This window comes from Equus asinus, chromosome 26 (genome assembly GCF_041296235.1).
Source record: "Equus asinus isolate D_3611 breed Donkey chromosome 26, EquAss-T2T_v2, whole genome shotgun sequence".
NCBI classification, from domain to species: domain Eukaryota; kingdom Metazoa; phylum Chordata; class Mammalia; order Perissodactyla; family Equidae; genus Equus; species Equus asinus.
The window spans coordinates 24,013,085-24,030,982 of record NC_091815.1 but is presented as its reverse complement, the minus strand read 5'-3'; the positions used below and the strand labels follow the sequence as shown (position 1 = coordinate 24,030,982).

The 17,898-nt window shown below is 63.1% G+C and overlaps 2 protein-coding genes and 1 long non-coding RNA gene across 7 annotated transcripts in view; 1 reads left to right on the top strand and 2 right to left on the bottom strand.

Moving 5' to 3' along the window:
* Positions 1-1,640: 1,640 nt before the first annotated feature.
* CAPN12 (calpain 12) lies at positions 1,641-12,872 on the top strand. The gene is made up of 21 exons (XM_044760112.2): positions 1,641-1,877; positions 2,422-2,491; positions 2,621-2,739; positions 2,900-3,033; positions 3,741-3,909; positions 4,725-4,799; positions 4,870-4,955; positions 5,033-5,107; positions 5,729-5,892; positions 5,992-6,221; positions 6,700-6,711; positions 6,890-7,098; positions 7,275-7,317; positions 7,391-7,450; positions 7,956-8,013; positions 8,363-8,433; positions 8,533-8,595; positions 8,957-9,035; positions 11,969-12,085; positions 12,155-12,213; positions 12,291-12,872. The coding sequence occupies exons 1-21, from the start codon at positions 1,641-1,643 to the stop codon at positions 12,315-12,317; spliced, it is 2,157 nt and encodes a 718-aa protein (XP_044616047.2). The 3' UTR covers positions 12,318-12,872.
* On the bottom strand, positions 5,772-9,612 carry LOC139042192 (uncharacterized). Its single transcript, XR_011498615.1, has 3 exons — positions 9,375-9,612; positions 6,195-6,300; positions 5,772-5,910 (listed from the first exon to the last, which is right to left on the bottom strand). It is a non-coding gene; the product is annotated as an uncharacterized lncRNA (long non-coding RNA).
* The window catches only part of ACTN4 (actinin alpha 4), a 71,066-nt gene continuing 66,036 nt past the window's right edge, over positions 12,869-17,898 (bottom strand). For 2 of the 5 annotated variants that reach the window (XM_044760109.2, XM_044760108.2), the window contains exons 18-21: positions 17,052-17,198; positions 15,304-15,369; positions 14,214-14,372; positions 12,869-14,084 (exon numbers count right to left, since the gene is read on the bottom strand). In XM_044760109.2, coding sequence (XP_044616044.1) covers positions 13,926-14,084; positions 14,214-14,372; positions 15,304-15,369; positions 17,052-17,198 — 531 coding nt within the window. In that variant the 3' untranslated portion in view covers positions 12,869-13,925. Of the gene's footprint in view, positions 14,085-14,213; positions 14,373-15,303; positions 15,370-15,662; positions 15,744-17,051; positions 17,199-17,898 lie in introns of all 5 variants that reach the window. The other 3 variants (XM_044760107.2, XM_044760106.2, XM_044760111.2) reach the window with 2 other exon arrangements.

Below are 17,898 nucleotides of genomic sequence, written 5' to 3'. Positions count from 1 at the left end.
TCCTTGGTTCCTGGCCACTGCAAGATGTCAGTCAGGTTTTGTTAAAATCTTCCTCCTACTGTTGCTGGTACTCTGGGGCAAATATAGGGGAGAGGTGTGACCTTGTGGATGGCAGAGGTGACCATGGAAGTGGCAGAAACAGCGGCCAGAGCCAGAGGTGACAGGTGACCACGGATGGGACCTCAAAACGTGGTCATAATATCTATCGTCCACTGAGCACCTGCTATGTCAGGCACTGCTTGAACCTGCCCACTTGTTAGCTCATCGACTTCTCACAACAAGCCTCCGAGGGAGGTCCTGTTATCACCCCCAGAATAGAGATGAAGAAACAGGCACAGAGAGGTTAAGTGACTTGCCCAAGACACACAGTTCTAAGTGGCAGAGCTGGGATTCGAACCCTCTGGCTCCTAACCCTGGCACGTGTTCATAATCACTGGCACCGGCCTCACGTGGGGGTTGGGGTGGCAGAGTCTCAGCAATTCTACAGGAAGAAAACCTGTCTTATAACCCCCTTTTGGTGGCCACACAGCCAGAGGCTCAGACAGTATCTGTTGGTCTATTTGGAGGGAAGGATGTTAGAGGGCTAAGGGACATCTGGGTGCCACAGAGTGACAAGGCTCTGCCAGCACAGGAGACACCCTTCCCCCCCACCCCCCAATGCCCTGCTGAGGGTGGAAGCTCCACTGGGACAAAAATTGGTGAGTTTCTGGCCTCTTGGAACCTATTTCTCCCATTTCTTCAAACGGCTCCAGCATCCTTTTTGGGAAACATTGCTCCCCGAACCCTGAGCCACGTGTGGGCAGGGCGGGGAGTCATCGTCCCCGGGGGGCCCAGCTCCCAGCTTAGGGCAGGTAGGTGCAGGTGGCCTCTCCACTACCAGCCCTGCCTGGGGCGACCAGGCTGAGGTCTGCCCGGTCGGGAGGAGGGAGACGGGGGTCCTGACGGCTCCCTGGGGGCGACTGAGGACTTACAAGGACAGAGAGAAGAATGGAGAGGGACAGACAGTGAGGCATGCACAAGACAGGCAGCTAGAGAGAGAAACAGAGACACAGAAAGAGAGACAAAGAGAGAGGGATGGAGACAGAGGGAGTCACTGAGAGAGAGAGAGACAAAGAAAGAAAAACAGAGAAAGACAAACATAGACAAGAGAGAGACAGGGAGAGACAGCGAGGCCAAGATGGAGAAGAGAAATCGATGGCAGCAATGAGAGACGCCGGCAGATGGAGAGACTGAGAGATACAGACGCAGCGGGAAACACGCCCCCCATCCCTGCTCTCCTTGGCCCCACAGAGGGAGACACGCAGGGACAAGCTGGTAGAAAGGCACCCCCAGGCTGACCTCCTTCTAGGCACTCCCACAGCGGCAACCGGTCCTCCCTCGGCTCTGCCCGTCTTCCCTCCTGCTGCCAGCCAAGCCCATTAAGCTGCTACGGTGGCCACAACTGAAGGCCCCACGCCCTGGGGAGGGAACCACTGAAGAGGCGTCCCTGCTCCCCACACCAAACCATCAATTAGTATTAATGAGGGAGGCTTCTCACACGTAAAGACCCCCCGTGGGGGTCAGATGGAGGAGAAGCCCCGCCCCCCGTGACTCAAGAGGTTAAAGGGCTTGGGACCAGCCTGTGAGCCCAGAGTGTTGGGATGGCGTGTGACAGCAGGAGGGTCACCATCCAGCTGGTGGACGAGGAGGCAGGGCCTGGAACCAGGGGCCCAAAGCCTTTTCGGGGCCAGAGCTATGAGAAAATCCGAGCAGCCTGCCTGGAGGAGGGGGTTCTGTTCCGAGATCCCTACTTCCCTGCTGGCCCAGATACCCTTGGCCATGACCAGCTGGGGCCGGACTCCGAGAAGACCAAAGGGGTGGAATGGATGCGGCCCCATGTAAAGTGGGGCTGGGGCTGGGGGCCTGGGTCTGAGGGAGGAGGGGCTGGGGCTGGGCTCCTGGGTCTGAGGGAGGAGGGGCTGGGGACCTGGGTTCCTGGGTCTGAGGGAGGAGGGGCTGGGGGCCTGGGCTCCTGGGTCTGAGGGAGGAGGGGCTGGGGGCCTGGGCTCCTGGGTCTGAGAGAGGAGGGGCTGGGGGCCTGGACTCCTGGGTCTGAGGGAGGAGGGGCTGGGGGCCTGGACTCCTGGGTCTGAGGGAGGAGGGGCTGGGGGCCTGGACTCCTGGGTCTGAGGGAGGAGGGGCTGGGGGCCTGGACTCCTGGGTCTGAGGGAGGAGGGGTGGCCGGGCAGGCTCAGAGCAGACCAGCCCCCCCTCACCTCTGTTGGGTCAGGGAAGGCAGCCGCCCGCCCACAGGCTTTACAAGCCTCTCTCTCGCTCATTACTGAGCAGCGAGGGCAGGAGAGGACCTGGCGTCTGACCTCCCAGTAGCTCCCTCCCTCCCTCCCTCTCCTGGCTGAGGCCTGGCATCCCCGTCACCCACAGGAGTTTTGCGCTGAGCCGCAGTTCATCTGTGAGGACATGAGCCGGACAGACGTGTGTCAGGGGAGCCTGGGTAGGACCCCCGCACCATCCCGAGCCCCCAGATCCCACAAGCTGCCCCTGAGACCCTGACAGCTCCGCCCCCGGGCCTCCCCTCCGTGTCCCTCTTTCCCCATCACCCAATCCTGGCCTTTCTTCCCAGGTAACTGCTGGTTTCTTGCGGCCGCGGCCTCCCTCACTCTGTACCCCCGGCTCCTATGCAGGGTGGTCCCCCCTGGACAGGGTTTCCAAGATGGCTACGCAGGTATCTTCCACTTCCAGGTAAAGCTTGATTCTTCTGTCCATGCCTCAGTTTCCCCCATGGCGACATGGATTTCATAGTTGACGCTGTCCTCTTGGAGTTGTAATACTTCGGCTGGGACAGCTGGGGCAGGGGTCAGAGGCTGAGGTCGCGCCTGGGCCCCGCCCCTTGTCCCGCCAGCTCTGGCAGTTTGGCCGCTGGGTGGACGTCGTGGTGGACGACAGGCTGCCTGTGCGTGAGGGCAAGCTGATGTTCGTGCGCTCGGCTCAGCGGAATGAGTTCTGGGCCCCACTCCTGGAGAAGGCGTACGCCAAGTAAGGCTTCCAGCACCCCCGCGGCAGCCCCGAGCCCCCAAGGACCCCCGGATCCTCTGGACACCCCACCAAAGACCCCAAACCAAGTCCCAGGACTCTGATGTCACACCCTCCCCTGAGCACCTCTGAATAATAAACACCTCCCTCCATCGCCATCTCACGGAAATATTCCTGGGAACCCACCAGACACCCCCAATTCTTAAGGAGCCTGAAATCTCATTTTTCAGGCCCTGAGGCACCAAATCTAACATTTATCCCCTCGGGGGTCTGTCATCTCAGACAGTCTCTCCCGATCCATCGAGAAACCCAAAGGATCTCCAAAATATTGGCTGTGGTCCCCAGACCCTCGAATCTTTGCTTTTCCCCATCTTGTGCCTCTGAAATCTCAGACAAGCCCTCAGGGTACCCCTGAAGCAGACATCACCCCTCCGGAGAGTCGAGGTTTCAGACACAGTCTCCAGGACGCCCAGCATTCTGACAGAGCTCTCCTGTGACCTCCGAATCACACAGTCCTGGTGACCCCAGGGACCAGAGGCCCGATTTCCAAGGGCTTCTAGAATATGCCACAGTTTCTACCTCGAGAGTTTGCAAACTTCAGGGATAGCCCTGGGACCCCACACCCTGCGACAGAGGCCCCCCAGATCCCTGGGCTTGCCTGAGATGCTCGCACGGGCCTCAGACACCCCCACCCCAACCCGCTCCCACAGGCTCCACGGCTCCTACGAGGTGATGCGAGGCGGCCACATGAATGAGGCTTTCGTGGACTTCACGGGCGGCGTGGGCGAGGTGCTCTACCTGAGGCAAGGCACCCCGGGCCTCTTCTCGGCCCTGCGCCATGCCCTGGCCAAGGAGTCCCTCGTGGGCGCCACTGCCCTGGTGAGAGAGTCAGCCTCCCATGGGGACCCCCCACCCGGACCAGAGCACAGTCACAGCTGGAAGGGGGCAGGGGTCACGTGTCCTCCTCTCTGCTTTCACTGTTGCCTTATTCTCTCTCACAAATCAAACACGAGCAAGTCAAAAGGACATTTATTTACTCTCAGAACTAACCAATCTTCAGGCATAGCTGGATCCAGGCACTTAGTGGATGTTGCAAATGCATTTTTCTATTCTTCGTTCTGACTTAGCTTCACTTTCAGGCAGGTTTTCCCCTCATGGGCACAAAAGGGGCCCTCACAGCTGTAGGTACCTCCCACCACCCCAGCGGTTAAAAAAAAAAAACAAAAAAAAAAACGAGGGCCTCTTTCTGAGAATTTCAGCAAAACTCCCAGGGTTGATTTTCATGGGCTCAGCTTGGGTCATATGTTCATCTGTTACCCAGTCACATATTCATTCACTGAGTCAGTCTAACTCATTCACTCATTCGTTTACTTAATCCTCCACTGTGTAACTGATTCTCCTTGTCTTTTGTGTCTCTCTGCCCTCTCCATCTCTCTCTGTCTGCTCTGTATCTCTCTGTCTCTTTGTCTCTCCTCCTCCTTCCGTCTGTTGTTGACTCCTCTCCTCTGCCTCTCTCTCCTTCATCTCCCATCTTCCCTCACCAACGCCCTCACCCTCTCCAAGCCCCGCGCCATTCAACTGAGGGCTCTGGTTGACTCCTGCTTTGGTGGCAGGAGGTCGGGGGGTGGGGCAGAGAGGAGCGGCCACCCTCCCGTCCCCCACCGTGGCCTCACCGTCCCCTGTCCTCCGCCCAGAGTGATCGGGGCGAGTACCGCACAGAAGACGGGCTGGTGAAGGGACATGCGTATTCCGTCACGGGCACGCACAAGGTGGGTATCCCCGTGGGAGGGCTGGCAGGGGGTATCCCAGCGTCACCCCCACTGCCGATGCCGCCCTCAGGTGTCCCTGGGCTTCACCAAGGTGCGGCTGTTGCGGCTGCGGAACCCATGGGGCCGCGTGGAGTGGACCGGGGCCTGGAGCGACAGGTGGGACGCATCTGGGGGGCGGGGGCGGGGGCGGGCTTAGCGCCACCCACCCACCGCTCACTCCCCAGTCTCCCCAGTTGCCCCCGCTGGGACGCGCTCCCCGCCGAGTGGCGAGAGGCCCTGCTGGTGAAGAAAGAGGACGGCGAGTTCTGGTGAGTTGGGGGCGCCCAGCCCGGCCTCCGGGGGAAGGGAAGGGGCGCCAGGCCGTGGGGCTCAGGGAGGGGGCGGCCTGCGTGCAGGGACACGGCGGAAGTCCCTGGGGATGGGCACTGACCCTGTCAGTGGTAATTTGGGGGTCGGGTTCTACTGGGGAGTCAGGAAGAACTGGTAGTAATGTTAGGGGAATTCATAACCTTGGGGGTTGAAGGGGGAGGGGTGACATTTAGGGCAATTGAGGGGGACTTGGTGACATCCGGGGCGTTTCTTGTGATTTGGCAATATTAAGGGGCGGTAGGATACTTGTTGGTAGTCGAGAGTCTGAGGGTCTTGATTTTGGGGGTTGAACGCAATTTGACGACATTCGGGGGCAGTTTGTGCATCTCACAGTTCGCAGTGGTTTCTGGGGACTTGAAGAAATCTGGCGGAGCTGGAGCTCAGTGATTGGGGGTCCTTTCTCGAGACAGGGTATTACCGCGGGGACTGCAGAGTACTTGGCACTATTTAAGGCATTTGGGGGGTTCCGTGACTCGGGGGTCACGCTGGGGTCTTAACACGTTTGGGAGGCCGGCCCCGGGGGCGGGCGGGGCTCTGACCACTGGCCTCTCGCCGCGCAGGATGGAGCTGCAGGACTTCCTTCGCCACTTCGACACCGTCCAGATCTGCTCGCTGAGCCCCGAGGTGCTGGGCCCCAGCCCGGCGGGAGGCGGCTGGCACATCCACACCTTCCAAGGCCGCTGGGTGCGCGGCTTCAACTCCGGCGGGAGCCAGCCTGGTGCCGGTGAGGCCCCGAGGGTCCCTGAGGGGCAAGCCGCGAGGTGGGGTGGGGGCGGGGGCGGGCTGTGGCAGGCCGTAACCCCATTGCTTTCTCCTCTGTTAGAAACCTTCTGGACCAACCCCCAGTTCCGGCTGACGCTGCTGGAGCCCGATGACGAGGACGAGGACGAGGAGGGGCCCTGGGGGGGCTGGGGGGCAGCAGGGGCGCGGGGCCCTGCGCAGGGGGGCCGCACCCCCAAGTGCACTGTCCTCCTGTCACTCATCCAGAGGAACCGACGGCGCCTGAGGGCCCAGGGCCTCACCTACCTCACCGTGGGTTTCCACGTGTTCCAGGTGGGACCCCGCGCTGGGCAGAGGCGCGGGGAGCAGGGAGGCAGCGAGCGGCCGCGGGGGACCGGAGGCGGCGGGGAGGCTGCGGGGTAGAGGATGCGGCCGAGGGTCAGGGACGGAGAGAGAGCTGAGGGAATCAGGAGTGCTGGGAGAGACTGAGCGGCTAGGGAGGGCGCGGAGGGAGGCGGGGGCCAGAAAGGCAAAGGGATGAGGGGTCAGAAAGGGGTCAGAGCAAGGGCTGAGGGCTGAGGGTCAGGGAGGGGACCAAGGAGCAGAGAAGGTCCTTGAGGGCACAGCCGGGAGGGAGGGGTCCAGGAGGAGCTGGAATCTGGATGCGGGGGCAGCGGCTCAAGGAGGGGTGCAATGGGAAACAGAGAAAGAGAGGGCACTGGGAGGTGGAGGCTGTGGAGGGGGCAGGAGGGGACTCTGGGGAGCGGCCGCCGCCTCTGGCCCTGTCTCCTCTTTTTCTTCCTTCTCACAGATCCCGGAGGAGGTGGGTCTCTGATGGGACCCCAGATCCCAGAGTCCATCCGTGCCTGAATCAGCCCCAGGGGCTCGGACAACCTGCGTGGGGGGGCAGGGCGGGTGACGGGGGAACCCGCGGGTGTGGACCGGGCGCGGTGGGTGGGGGGTGAGCTGGGGCGTCGCGGTCACGCCGCCCCCGCCCCCAGCTGCTGGGCCTCTGGGACTCCCCGCGCAGCCGCGCGCTCCTGCCGAGCCTGCTGCGCGCCGACCGCTCGCCCTTCTGCACCCGCCGCGACGTGAGCCGCCGCTGCCGCCTGCGCCCCGGCCACTACCTGGTGGTGCCCAGCGCCGCCCGCGCCGGCGACGAGGCCGACTTCACGCTGCGCGTCTTCTCCGAGCGCCGCCACACCGCGCGGTGAGCGGGCACCCCGTCCGCCCCGGGGACCCCCAGACCCGCGTCCCGGGCGCCCCGGCCCCCGTGCCCCGAGTGCATCCGCCCAGGGCCCCCGGGATCCCGCCTAGACACCCCTCCCCCATTCCTCCGCCGAGACCCCGGGGTGAGCCGCCCCCACTGCCATCTGTAATTTGCAGGGAGATCGATGACGCCATCAGCGCCGACCTGCGCGCCCTGTCGGTGAGGGGCTGCCCTGGAGGGGGCACGACGTGGGGGCTGCTCTTGGCCAGAACTAAACTCCCCCCACCCACAGGTCCCCTACGTTCCCCTGGAGGTGGGCTTGGAGCAGCTGTTTCAGGAGCTGGCAGGAGAGGTGAGGAACGGGGAGGGGGATAAGGGGGACCCCCCCCCTTGAGCCTCTCCCTCATCCTGGGTGTCTCATTTTGCTCTAGTGTCTCTCTCTCTCTCTGAGCTTGAATCTCATGACCTTCTTCTCTCATGCTCACAGCTCTTCCCTGCCCCAGGGCCTTTGCTCAATCTGTCCCTCTGCCTGGGCGCCTTCTCTCCCTTCAAACCCTCTGCCTGGCTAAGCCTCCTCTTTCTAAAATGCCTTCTCTGGGAGCTCTCCTGCCCCTCCTCCAGGCTGGTCAGCTCCCACAGCCCAGTGCCTCCCCAGTGCAGCCCTGACCGCTCTGGGGACAGGTCTCCCTGTCTGGACCGTCAGCTCTGAAATGGCAGGCAGAGGGAAAGGGGTTCCCTCACTCTCTGCTGTGTCCCCAGCGCTGCTCACCCACCATGCCATTTGGACCCAGCCCCAAGCTGTTTGTTGAGTGGCTATCTGAGTGAATGGCCTCATGACCCGTTCTCTCCCTGACCAGGAGGAAGAACTCAGCGCCCCTCAGCTCCAGACCTTACTAAGCATCGCCCTGGAGCCTGGTGAGCTGGGGGCCAGAGTGGACCCCTGTGCGTGTTAATCCACTATGCTGCTGGGACTCAGGCCATGGGAGCCATGGGCTCAGCCTGGCAGCGCCTCCCCACGTGTGGGTCCTGTGGCAGGACCCGTGGCCAAGGCCACGATCTCAGGGACAGGCAGGGGTTGGAGCCGCCTTGAGCACAGACTCAGAACCCCCTTGCCTGGGGTCAGATCCAGACTCTGTTCGTCCCCGGCAGCCACCTGGCTCTCTGTGCCTCAGTTTCTATTAACATGGGGGTGGCAATAATCTCTAGCATTTACACGGATGGCAGGCATGCAGGACGTTCCGTCTTTTTCTTTTGTTTCCTGTAGCCAGGGCCCACGCGCGGACCCCGAGAGAGCTGGGGCTCAGGACCTGTGAGCAGCTGCTGCAGTGTTTTGGGGTACGTGGTGGAGGTTGTGCCTGGGTGTGGAGGATGGGGGCGCGGGGGCCTCTGCTCCCCTTCTGGGGAGCCTGCCTTAGCCACATGCCTCCTCCCCAGCACGGCCGGAGTCTAGGCCTGCACCGTTTCCAGCAGCTCTGGCGCCACCTCCTGGAGTGGCAGGTAAGATGGGGGCTGGGCAGGGCCGCCTCCTCCTGGAGGGAGAAGCCTCTTTACTAACAGGGACTCGGGTGCTATAGGGCTGGTTGGCCTTAGGGAGACGGGGGAATGACCACCCCATGTCAGCTGGGAGGGAACCGGCTAGGACGCCCCTGCCCATCCACCCCTTTCTGTCTGTGTGACCTCAGGCACGTCACCTCTCCTCCAAGCCCCTTGTGGTCCAAGGGATGGCTGCTCGCCCAGGGCACCAGCCGGGAAGGAGGGAGCTGGGGTGGGACCTGCCTGTCGGCCTCCGAGGTCCCCCTTTGGCCCTGGGGGTGCCCAGGGCCTGAGGCAGGGGGCTGACCTGTCCCTCTGTGCCCAGGCCACATTCGACAAGTTCGATGAGGACGCCTCCGGGACCATGAACTCCTATGAGCTGAGGCTGGCACTGAATGCGGCAGGTAGGGACAGGGTCCTGGGGGGCCTGGGACGGGATCTGCTCCCTGCCTGCTGCATCTTCTTGGGGTCCTGACTGCCCACCCCGCTGCAGCCATCCACAAAGCCCGCGCCTGGGTTCATTGCCAGCTCTCGGCAGGGACGGGGTAACCCTGAGAGGCCAAATGGGGAGAACCCTCTGTGTGGGGGTGGAAGAGGGTATGAGGGGCTGGGCCTGGGGGATGCAGAGGGAAGATGGGGGAGGCTTGGGAGCTGGTGTCTGAGGCCCCAGCCCCCAGGGCCTCGCGGTGGAATGTCCTGGATTCCTGGGAGCTTGGGTTGGAATCCCAGCTCTGCTGACTCACCCCTCGGCTGGCCCTGGCCGCACGTCCGGCTCCCTGAGCCTCTGTCCCCTCTCTGTAAAGTGGCCACTGCCCGGGGCGGCTCGGAGGAGCCTGTGGAATGGGGCCCGCAGGGCCTGGTGCTGGGGGCGCGCTGCCGTGACAGTGTGCCGAGGGCTCCCGCTGGCGGCTGCGTTCTTCGGGGGAGGTGGAACAGCCCCTCCACCCATGTGGGAGCCGGAGCTGGGCTTCTCCTGGGCTCCAAAGCAAGTTAGAAAAGTGCGGGATCAGCCCCCGCTCTTGGCCTCGTGGGGGCGCTGGAGGGGCAGCCAGGATCAGACGCGGGCCTGCCAGGTCCCCCGCCTGACCCCAGGGCTCGACTGCCACACAAAGGAAGGGGGAGACAAGGGAGATGGGAGGGGGGGACTGTGACCCAGAGTCTGAGACAGAGGGAGACCCCAAGGGGGCAGGTCAAAGGTCCAGGGATGCGCAAGAAAAGAACAGAGGAGGGGAGAGGTGGGGCCAGAGAGCAGAAGACGGGCAGACATGAGGCAGTGGAACGGAGTCCCGATGGACAGGCGCAGAGGCCGGAGGAAGGGGACAGAGGGGAGGTCAGTACGGCCGCTTCAGTGTCACTGAGCCTGGGCCGTGCCCGGAGTGGCTCTAGGTAGGAGAAACTGCTGCAGTGCACTGGTGGGGCCCACGGTCTCTGGGCGCAGACAAGGGAAGCATCTGGGGCAGATGGCATCTGACAGATGGCTGTGACGGTGAAAGAAGGCAGGCCAGGGCATCAGGGCGTGCAGGAGTGGGGTGCGGTCTGGGACAAGCTGTCGGGGAAGGCCTCCGGGAGAAGGTGATGTTTGAGCAGAGATGTGACGGAAGGGGAGTGAGCCTTGGGGAGACTGGGACAAGAGCAGTCCAGACAGAGGGAACAGCCAGTGCTAAGGCCCTGAGATGGGATCTTGCCACTGTGTTGGAATAGCTTCGAGGAGGCTGCTGTAGAGTGAACAAGGGGCCCAGTGATGGGGGGGAGGGGGTGGGGGGGGCAGTGTGGCTGGAGGAGGAAGAGGCTGGGGAGGGCAGGTGGTCAGAGAGGAGACACTGGCGGGGAGACAGTGGAGCCCCATGAGGCCTCGGAGGAGCTCAGCTCTTCACATCTATGAGAGGGAGGAGGGAGAGGTGAGTCAGGGGCAGGGCGCATGGGGCTGGAGCTGACTGGCAAGGGAACATTAGTGCCACGTATGGAGGAGGGAATGCCCAGGGCCAGCAGGAAGCCGCCTCCCAGGAGCCCAGGGACAGGCGGGCCGGCTCGGGGTCGGGGGACGGCGAGAGAAATGACCCGCTCCCATTGGTCCCATCCTGTGCTCCATAAGCATCGCCTCAACACTTGCTCCCGTGCCCGCCGAGGCTGGGGACTCAGTGGTGACCAGAAACCCTTCCCTGACCTCCCGCGGCTTCCAGTCCAGGGGCAGCCAAAGCCCGCAGTGACAGTGACAGCGCAGAGGGGTCAGGGCGGGACGGGGGCGGCACAGGGAGCTGCATGCTGGGGGGTATCGAGAGGGCTTCCTGGAGGAGAGTGTCTGAAGAGTGGGATGCTCCCGGCCAAGAGGACAAGGTGCTCTGGGCAGAGGGAACAGCAAATACAAAGGAGGCCAGATAAGGGCCACAGGCCAGGTGGAGGAGCGGGGGAGGGCAGCGGGAGATGGTGTGGCCTGCGGGGCCACCAGGTGGCTGAGGACAGTGCGGGTCATGTCACCAGGGCCCAATACACTAGGTGAGGGGTTTCACGAGTTCCAGGGGACCCTGGGCAGGACCCCACAGCAGGCAACACAGGACACACGAGCCACAACGGTGGTTGGAGGGAGCCGGCAGCTGAGGGCCCTTCGCCCTCCGTGGGTGGGGTCACCCACGGTCCTGGGCACGGCATCCCCCCCAATCCTGAGGGCAGATGAAGGCCAGAGGGAGAGTGACCTGGGGGAGGTCACACGGCCAGGGGGAGGCCGCAGCCCCCAGAGCAAGGCATGGCGTGTGACGGCTCCTGCCGGGTGGGTATTTGTTGAGTGAACGGATGCACAGAATGGGGGCAGCAGAGGCCGCTGCAGGCGCCCTCGGCTCACGTGTCTCTGGACTCACGGGGGATGGAGAGTCACCGCACCCCCGAGTCTGGAGGGGGACCAGTGTCTGCAGCTTTTAAATGACTCAGGCGAGTCCTCATCATGGAGGATTTCTAAACCTCAGAAATCGCCTGAGGTGGAGTATAAAGAAATCGACTCGGGGGCACCCACAACATTCTGCTGACGGGAACACCCTCCAGTGTCCACGAGCAGAGATTCCAGAGTTTAAAGGAGTGACGACAGGGACACGTAGCTGTGACATGCTGGACACTGTTCTAAGCTCCACACGTAACATCGTCACACAGCCTTATGGGGTCAGGGCTCTCAGAGGCCCCACGTGACAGATGAGGAAACTGAGGCCCAGGAGTGAAGGGAGCTGTCCGTGGCCACGCAGCTGGGATTTGAGAGGGGGAAACAGGCCCCCAGTGTCTGTCTTCCCAGGGGAGTGAGGGCGGGGGGGGCGGCACTGAGGGGGTCAGGGGCTCAGAGGCGGCCTCCCCCCAGGCTTCCACCTCAACAACCAGCTGACCCAGGCCCTCACCAGCCGCTACCGGGACAGCCGCCTACGTGTGGACTTCGAGCGCTTCGTGGCCTGTGTGGCGCAGCTCACCTGCATCTTCCGTGAGTGCCACCCCTGGCGTGGGGGGCGGGGGGCAGGGAGGGGGGCGCTCACCTGCCCACTCTGTACAGGCCACTGCAGCCAGCACCTGGATGGGGGCGAGGGCGTCGTCTGCCTGACTCACAGACAGGTGAGCCTGGGCCGAGGGGGAGGGCGGCACAGGGCCCCGGGGGACGCAGCCTCAAGCCCCCTGTCCTCTCTCGCCAGTGGATGGAGGTGGCCACCTTCTCCTAGGATCTCGGTGCAGGAGCACCTGCTGCCAGAGGCGGGAGAGCGGCTGGGGCCCCACCTTTCCCCTCCACCAGCCTGGACCAGCATTTATTCCGCAGAGAGGGGGTCTGAGCAGAGGCACCGCCTGCGGCCCTTCCCCTGCCTGTCTGGCCCGGGCTGATGCTCTGGTGTAAGCAGTGGTTCAGAGCGCAGCCTCTAGGCCTCAGGAGCCAGCCTGCCTGGGGTCGATTCCTGGCCCACCATTCGCCAGCTGGGTGACGCCGGGCTGTGTCTGCACCTCTCTGGGCTCTGCACTCCTCACCTGTGTACGGGGCAGTCATGGCACCTTCCTCGTGCAGGCTATACTAGTTGGGGCGCGTTACTCGCTTAGAACAGTGCCTGGCCCAGAGCGGTCCCCGGGAGCACGCACTCTTCCACACTCAGGGGAACAGGGGCTGTGCCACCCCCCCAGCCCCCAGCCCCGCCTTGCTCTGGGAAGAGGTGTCCTGTCATTGTTCTCCTAGAAGGCGGAGAGCAGAGACAGGAGAGAAGAAGAGAGAACACTGTAGAAATCCTTCTTAAAAATATTACATGTTTTATTATCCTGTCCCCAGAAGGGTGGTTTATCCAGAAACCGAGAAAAAAAAATAATCAGAATAAACTCAAAAAAAGGGCAGGGAGGGAGCAAAACCATCAACTAACAGGCAGCCAGGCCAGCAGCCCACCCTCCCCTGGGGAGGGTCCCAGAGACCCTCGCTCCACACAACGACAGAGACCAGCGGGCGTGGGGGGAGCGGGGGGGCGATCGCTACGTCATTACGAGCAGAGGCGGCAGAGATACGGTGCTAGGTGGATATATATTTATATAATAAATCCGTAAGTTAATAAAGTAAATAGCAATTCTCTGAAAGTTTTTAAATTTTTTTTTTATAGTTTTTTGTGTGGGGGTGGATTTTTTGTTTTTTTGTGGGTTTTTTTTTTTTTTGGTCCTTAGAAAATCTGAGAGGCGTAGGTCCGGACAAAGCAAGGTGGGGCCGGCGGGGGGCAAGGCCATCTGCCAGCCCCACTCCTCTGCTGCAGAGCAGGGGTGCCGGGCAGCACCCCTCAGTGGGGCAGTCACCTGGGGGGGGCGGGGAGACAGGAGTGGGGTCCCCTGTCCTGTCGGGAGCCGAGGCGCCCTCTGCTGGGCCCGTCGCAGGCCCGGGCGGCTCCTGGACAAGGCACGTCGGGCTTTGGCCTGGATGGATTTGGGAGCCTTGAAGGAACCTCGGGGACAAAGGGAGGGCCGGGGTGTGGAGGGCGTTCCGAGGGCTAGGAGGGGGCCTGTTTTGCTGTGGGGATCCACTGGCCCCTCCATGTAGTTAAAAAAAATGACAAAGCACATCACATATATTTACCAGACCAGAAGCGCTGCCCAGAGGCCCGCACGCATGCCCCGTCCAGGGGGAGGAAGAGCAGCCTCCGGCCAGGGCCAGGACGCAGAGAGAGAAGAGAGCCGGCCCAGCGCCTCCCCGCCCCGCCCACCCCAGGAAGGACTGCCAGGCGCTTTGCATAGATACAGAGTCAGAGGAGTGGCCGGGCCCAGCCCCTCCGGGAGGCTGCGAGGAGGGCGCGGGCCGCACAGGGCCGGCCTCACAGGTCGCTCTCGCCGTACAGGGCTGTGGAGAAGGACTTGTAGTCGAGGGCACCGGGCACGGCGTCGGGGCCCTGGTAGGGCGCCATGCGGGCGATGCAGTATTCGGCCTGGTCGGGGGGCAGCTCTCTCCGCAGCTCCTCGGCCGTGATGAAGTTCTGGGGGTGGCAGAGTGGGACTCTGGGCCACCCCTACCCACACGCTGGCCCACCCTCCCCCATGCCCTGTCCTGGCAGCAAGGGCCCCACGCCGCCGGCCCCCAGGTGCCCCCGAGGCGTCTCGCTTACCTTGTCCCCTGCCAGGACCTTGAAGGAAGCGATGACCTGGTCGGCCGTGTCTGTGTCGGTGGTCTCCCTCGACATGAAGTCGATGAATGCTTGGAAGGTCACAAGGCCGCTGTGGTTGGGGTCAACCATGCTCATGATGCGGTTGAACTCGGCGTCGCCCTGCGGGGTGGGAGTCGGGCAGGGGACAGAGCATGTGAGCCAAGCAGGGCGGCCCAGCCTGGCCTGGCAGATGCCCCCCAGGAGAACCAGGCCAGGAGAGCAGAGCCCGAGCCTGGCCCAGCAAGCTGCCGTTGTGAGCCGGCCTCCAAGGGCCTTGGTCCCCCAGGCCGGGCTGGGCCTGCTGCTCCATCCCGCCCATGTCTGTGGGAAGTGAGGAGCTGGGGCGTGGACCACACAGGGCTTCTGCTCATCAGCCCCAGGCTCACAAGCTAGCTCTGAAGGATGGGGGAGAGAGAGAAAGAGAGAGAAGGGGGAGAGCCAGGGACCTGACCCCTCTCTGCACACTTCTAGGAAAGGAAGGGGAGGCCAGGGAGTCACTGGAGGGACCCCAGCCCAGCAGATGCAGCAGAAGAGGCAGCGAGGCTGTGCTGCTCTGGTGGAGTGTCCCGGAGGACAGGGAGACTCTAGGCGGGGGTGGAGGTGGCGGAGAGGAGGAGGAAGAGGAGACGAGGAGTAGGAGGGGGAGGGAGAGGAGGAGCGGGGGGGGACGAGGAAAGGGAGGAGGGGGAGAAGGGAGAGGAGGAAAGAGAGGAGGAGGAGAAGGCAGGGGAGGAAGGGGAGGGAGGAGGAGGAAGAGGGGGAGAAGGGAGAGGAGGAAAGGGAGGGAGAGGGAGGGGGAGGAGAAGGGAAAGCAGAAAGGGGAGGAGAAGAGGAGGAAGAAGGGGAGGAGGGAGAGGAGGAAGGAGAGGGAGGCAGGAGGAGAAGGAAGAAGAGAAAGGGGAGGAGGGGGAGAAGGCAGGGGAGGAAGGAGAGGAGGAGAAGGGGAGTGGGGGGGGAAGAGGGATGGGGAAGGGAGGGGAGGAGGAGCAGGGGGAGGCAGAGGAGTGGAGGAGGAGGAGAGCACGGCAGCAGGGGAGCAGAGGCCGCATACCAGGCTGTATCCTGTGGAGATAAGCAGAGCCCTGAAGTCATCGGAGTCCATGCTGCCTGTCTGTTTCTGCTCGAGGACGCAGGGACAGCAGAGGAGGCCAGACCCAGAGTAGGCAAGAGGGGCCGCCCCATGTGCACAGCGGGAAACAGGACAGTGGCGGAGAGCGGGGGAAACAGGCGGCCCCGAGAGACCAGGTAAGGGGGACGGTGTCCAGAGACACAGGGCAGGGAGGAGGCAGGAGAGCGGGTGAAATGGCACACGCAATGACAAGGGGCGGCACGGCGAGAGGAGGGGAGACAGAGAGGAGAGAGAGAGAGAAAGAGCAGTTAATGCCACGGTCGGCGGGCACGGGCGCGTACCTGCCGGTCATTCTCCACATCGTAGCCCAGGCTGATGAGGCAGGCCTTGAACTCCTCCGGCCCCAGCGCCCCGCCGTGGTCCTGCCGGGTGGGCGTCCGTGGAGACCAGGCCCCGCAGAGAGGTGGGGAGAGGGGCCAGGGTCCCGTGCAGAGGGCAGGGGGAGGGGAACACATGGGGGAGGAAACACACAGTTAGAGGGGACGAGGATGAGGTGACAGCCAGGGCAGGGAGGGACAGTGGAGGGCCGTGGGTGGCCTGGCGGGCAGTCAGAGGCCCCTGGGCCAGAGCAGGGGCAGGAGCTGAGGTGCAGGACTGAGGACTGAGTCCCAGGACTCGTGAGGGAGTGGGAGCTCTCCTTGCCCCCAGGATTTGGGGTGGAAGAAAAGGGACCGCACCCCATCCCGCGTGGGATGTCGGGGTCCCCGCCTGACAGTGCAGAGCTGAGGGCGCCCGGGCCAGCAGGGTAGGAGGGGGAGGGGCAAACACAGGTGCTCAGGGCCCTTCGAAAGGGAATGCCAGGCGGAATCTGCACGTTAACACCCCCGTGTGTGTGTGTGCGTGTGCGTGCATGTGTGCGTGTGTGTGCGTGTGTGCACGTGTGTGCGTGTGCGCACGTGTGTGTGCGTGCGTGTGCGCACGTGTGTGTGCGTGCGTGTGTGCACGTGTGTGTGCACGTATGTGTGTGTGCGTGTGTGCACGTGTGTGCGTGTGCGCGCGTGTGTGTGCACGTGTGTGCGTGTGCGTGCACGTGTGCGTGTGTGCACGTGTGTGTGCGTGTGCACGTGTGTGCGCGTGCGCGTGTGCGTGTGCGTGTGCGCGTGTGCACGTGTGTGTGCACGTATGTGTGTGTGCGTGTGTGCACGTGTGTGCGTGTGCGCGCGTGTGTGTGCACGTGTGTGCGTGTGCGTGCACGTGTGCGTGTGTGTGTGCGTGTGCACGTGTGTGCGCGTGTGCGTGTGCGTGTGCGTGTGTGTGTGCGTGTGCACGTGTGTGCGCGTGTGCGTGTGCGTGTGCGCGTGTGCACGTGTGTGTGCGTGTGCACGTGTGTGCGCACGTGCGTGTGCGTGCACGCACATCCCAGAAGCCCAGCTGGGTCCTGGATCTCAGCCGTGCTGGAACTTAGTTCACTGGTAGGTTGGCAAGGTTTTGCCCCAGAGCCGGGGCTTGGGACCTCCTCTCCTGCCTCGAGGGAAGCCGAGGCTGGGGGTCCAGGTCACGTGCCTCTGCGCCCCGTCAGTGGCTGAGGCCCTGCCAGGCCCTGTGAGTGGCGGCTGATACTCAGCAACTGTGATGTGAACGGACGGACAGATGCAAAGACGACGGAGGGGGCGGGATGGGACGGTGAGAGCAGGGAGGAGGGACACCCAGGGGCAGCAGGAGCGGCCCACCTTGTCGAAGTGGTTGAAGGAGGCGCGGAACTCCTGCATCTGCTCCTGGCTGATGCCCTTGGCGTCGCGGGTGAGGATCTGGTTCTCGACCTCGTTGATGGTGCGCGCGATGGTGGTGAGCAGCTGTTCCCAGCCCACACGGATGTGCTGGGGAGGGGCAAGGCTGTGACTGGGGAGCTGGGACCACGGCGCCCCCTCGCAGCGGGATGTGGCCTGGAGTCGGACCCACCCCGACTCTCTCCCCAGCCCCAGTCCAGCTCCTGCTCTCTGGGCCTCATCTGCACACAGCAACAGGCGTGGCACCTCCCTGTGGCCTCTGCCAACCAGCAGGGTCCACGTCACGTTGGTTTATGTCCCAGCAGAGCAGGGCCAGGGCCCAATACCTGTGCCAGGATCCACTGGGAACCTTAGCAGAGGTATGCTGGGCAACGTCTAACTGGCTTTCTACGGGGGAAAACCTATTTGTTTTGTGGTATCTGTGGATGTGCATGGTGTAAATATGGTCCTGGTGGACAATTTCAAGCATACCCCAAGGATGGCAACCAGCCTGATACTTTGACCCCGCAGCGAGCTGTGCCCACGGACTCCGGCACACGCTGGCGGATCTGTGTCCTCAAGCGAGGACGAAACTGCTGAGGCCACAGCGGGGGCAGATGCTGCCCTCCCAGCTCTCCCGGGAGCCTGTCCTGAGCCACACGTTGTCATGGTGATGGGAGAGCGGTGGTGGGAAAACTGTGCTTTTCTGAAATGTGTGGACGTTCAATCTAGTCTCTTTGCCGTCAGAGTAAAAGAGGAGACAGAGGAAGTGGCAGATAGCTCTTCTACTGGCCCCAACGATTTGGCACAC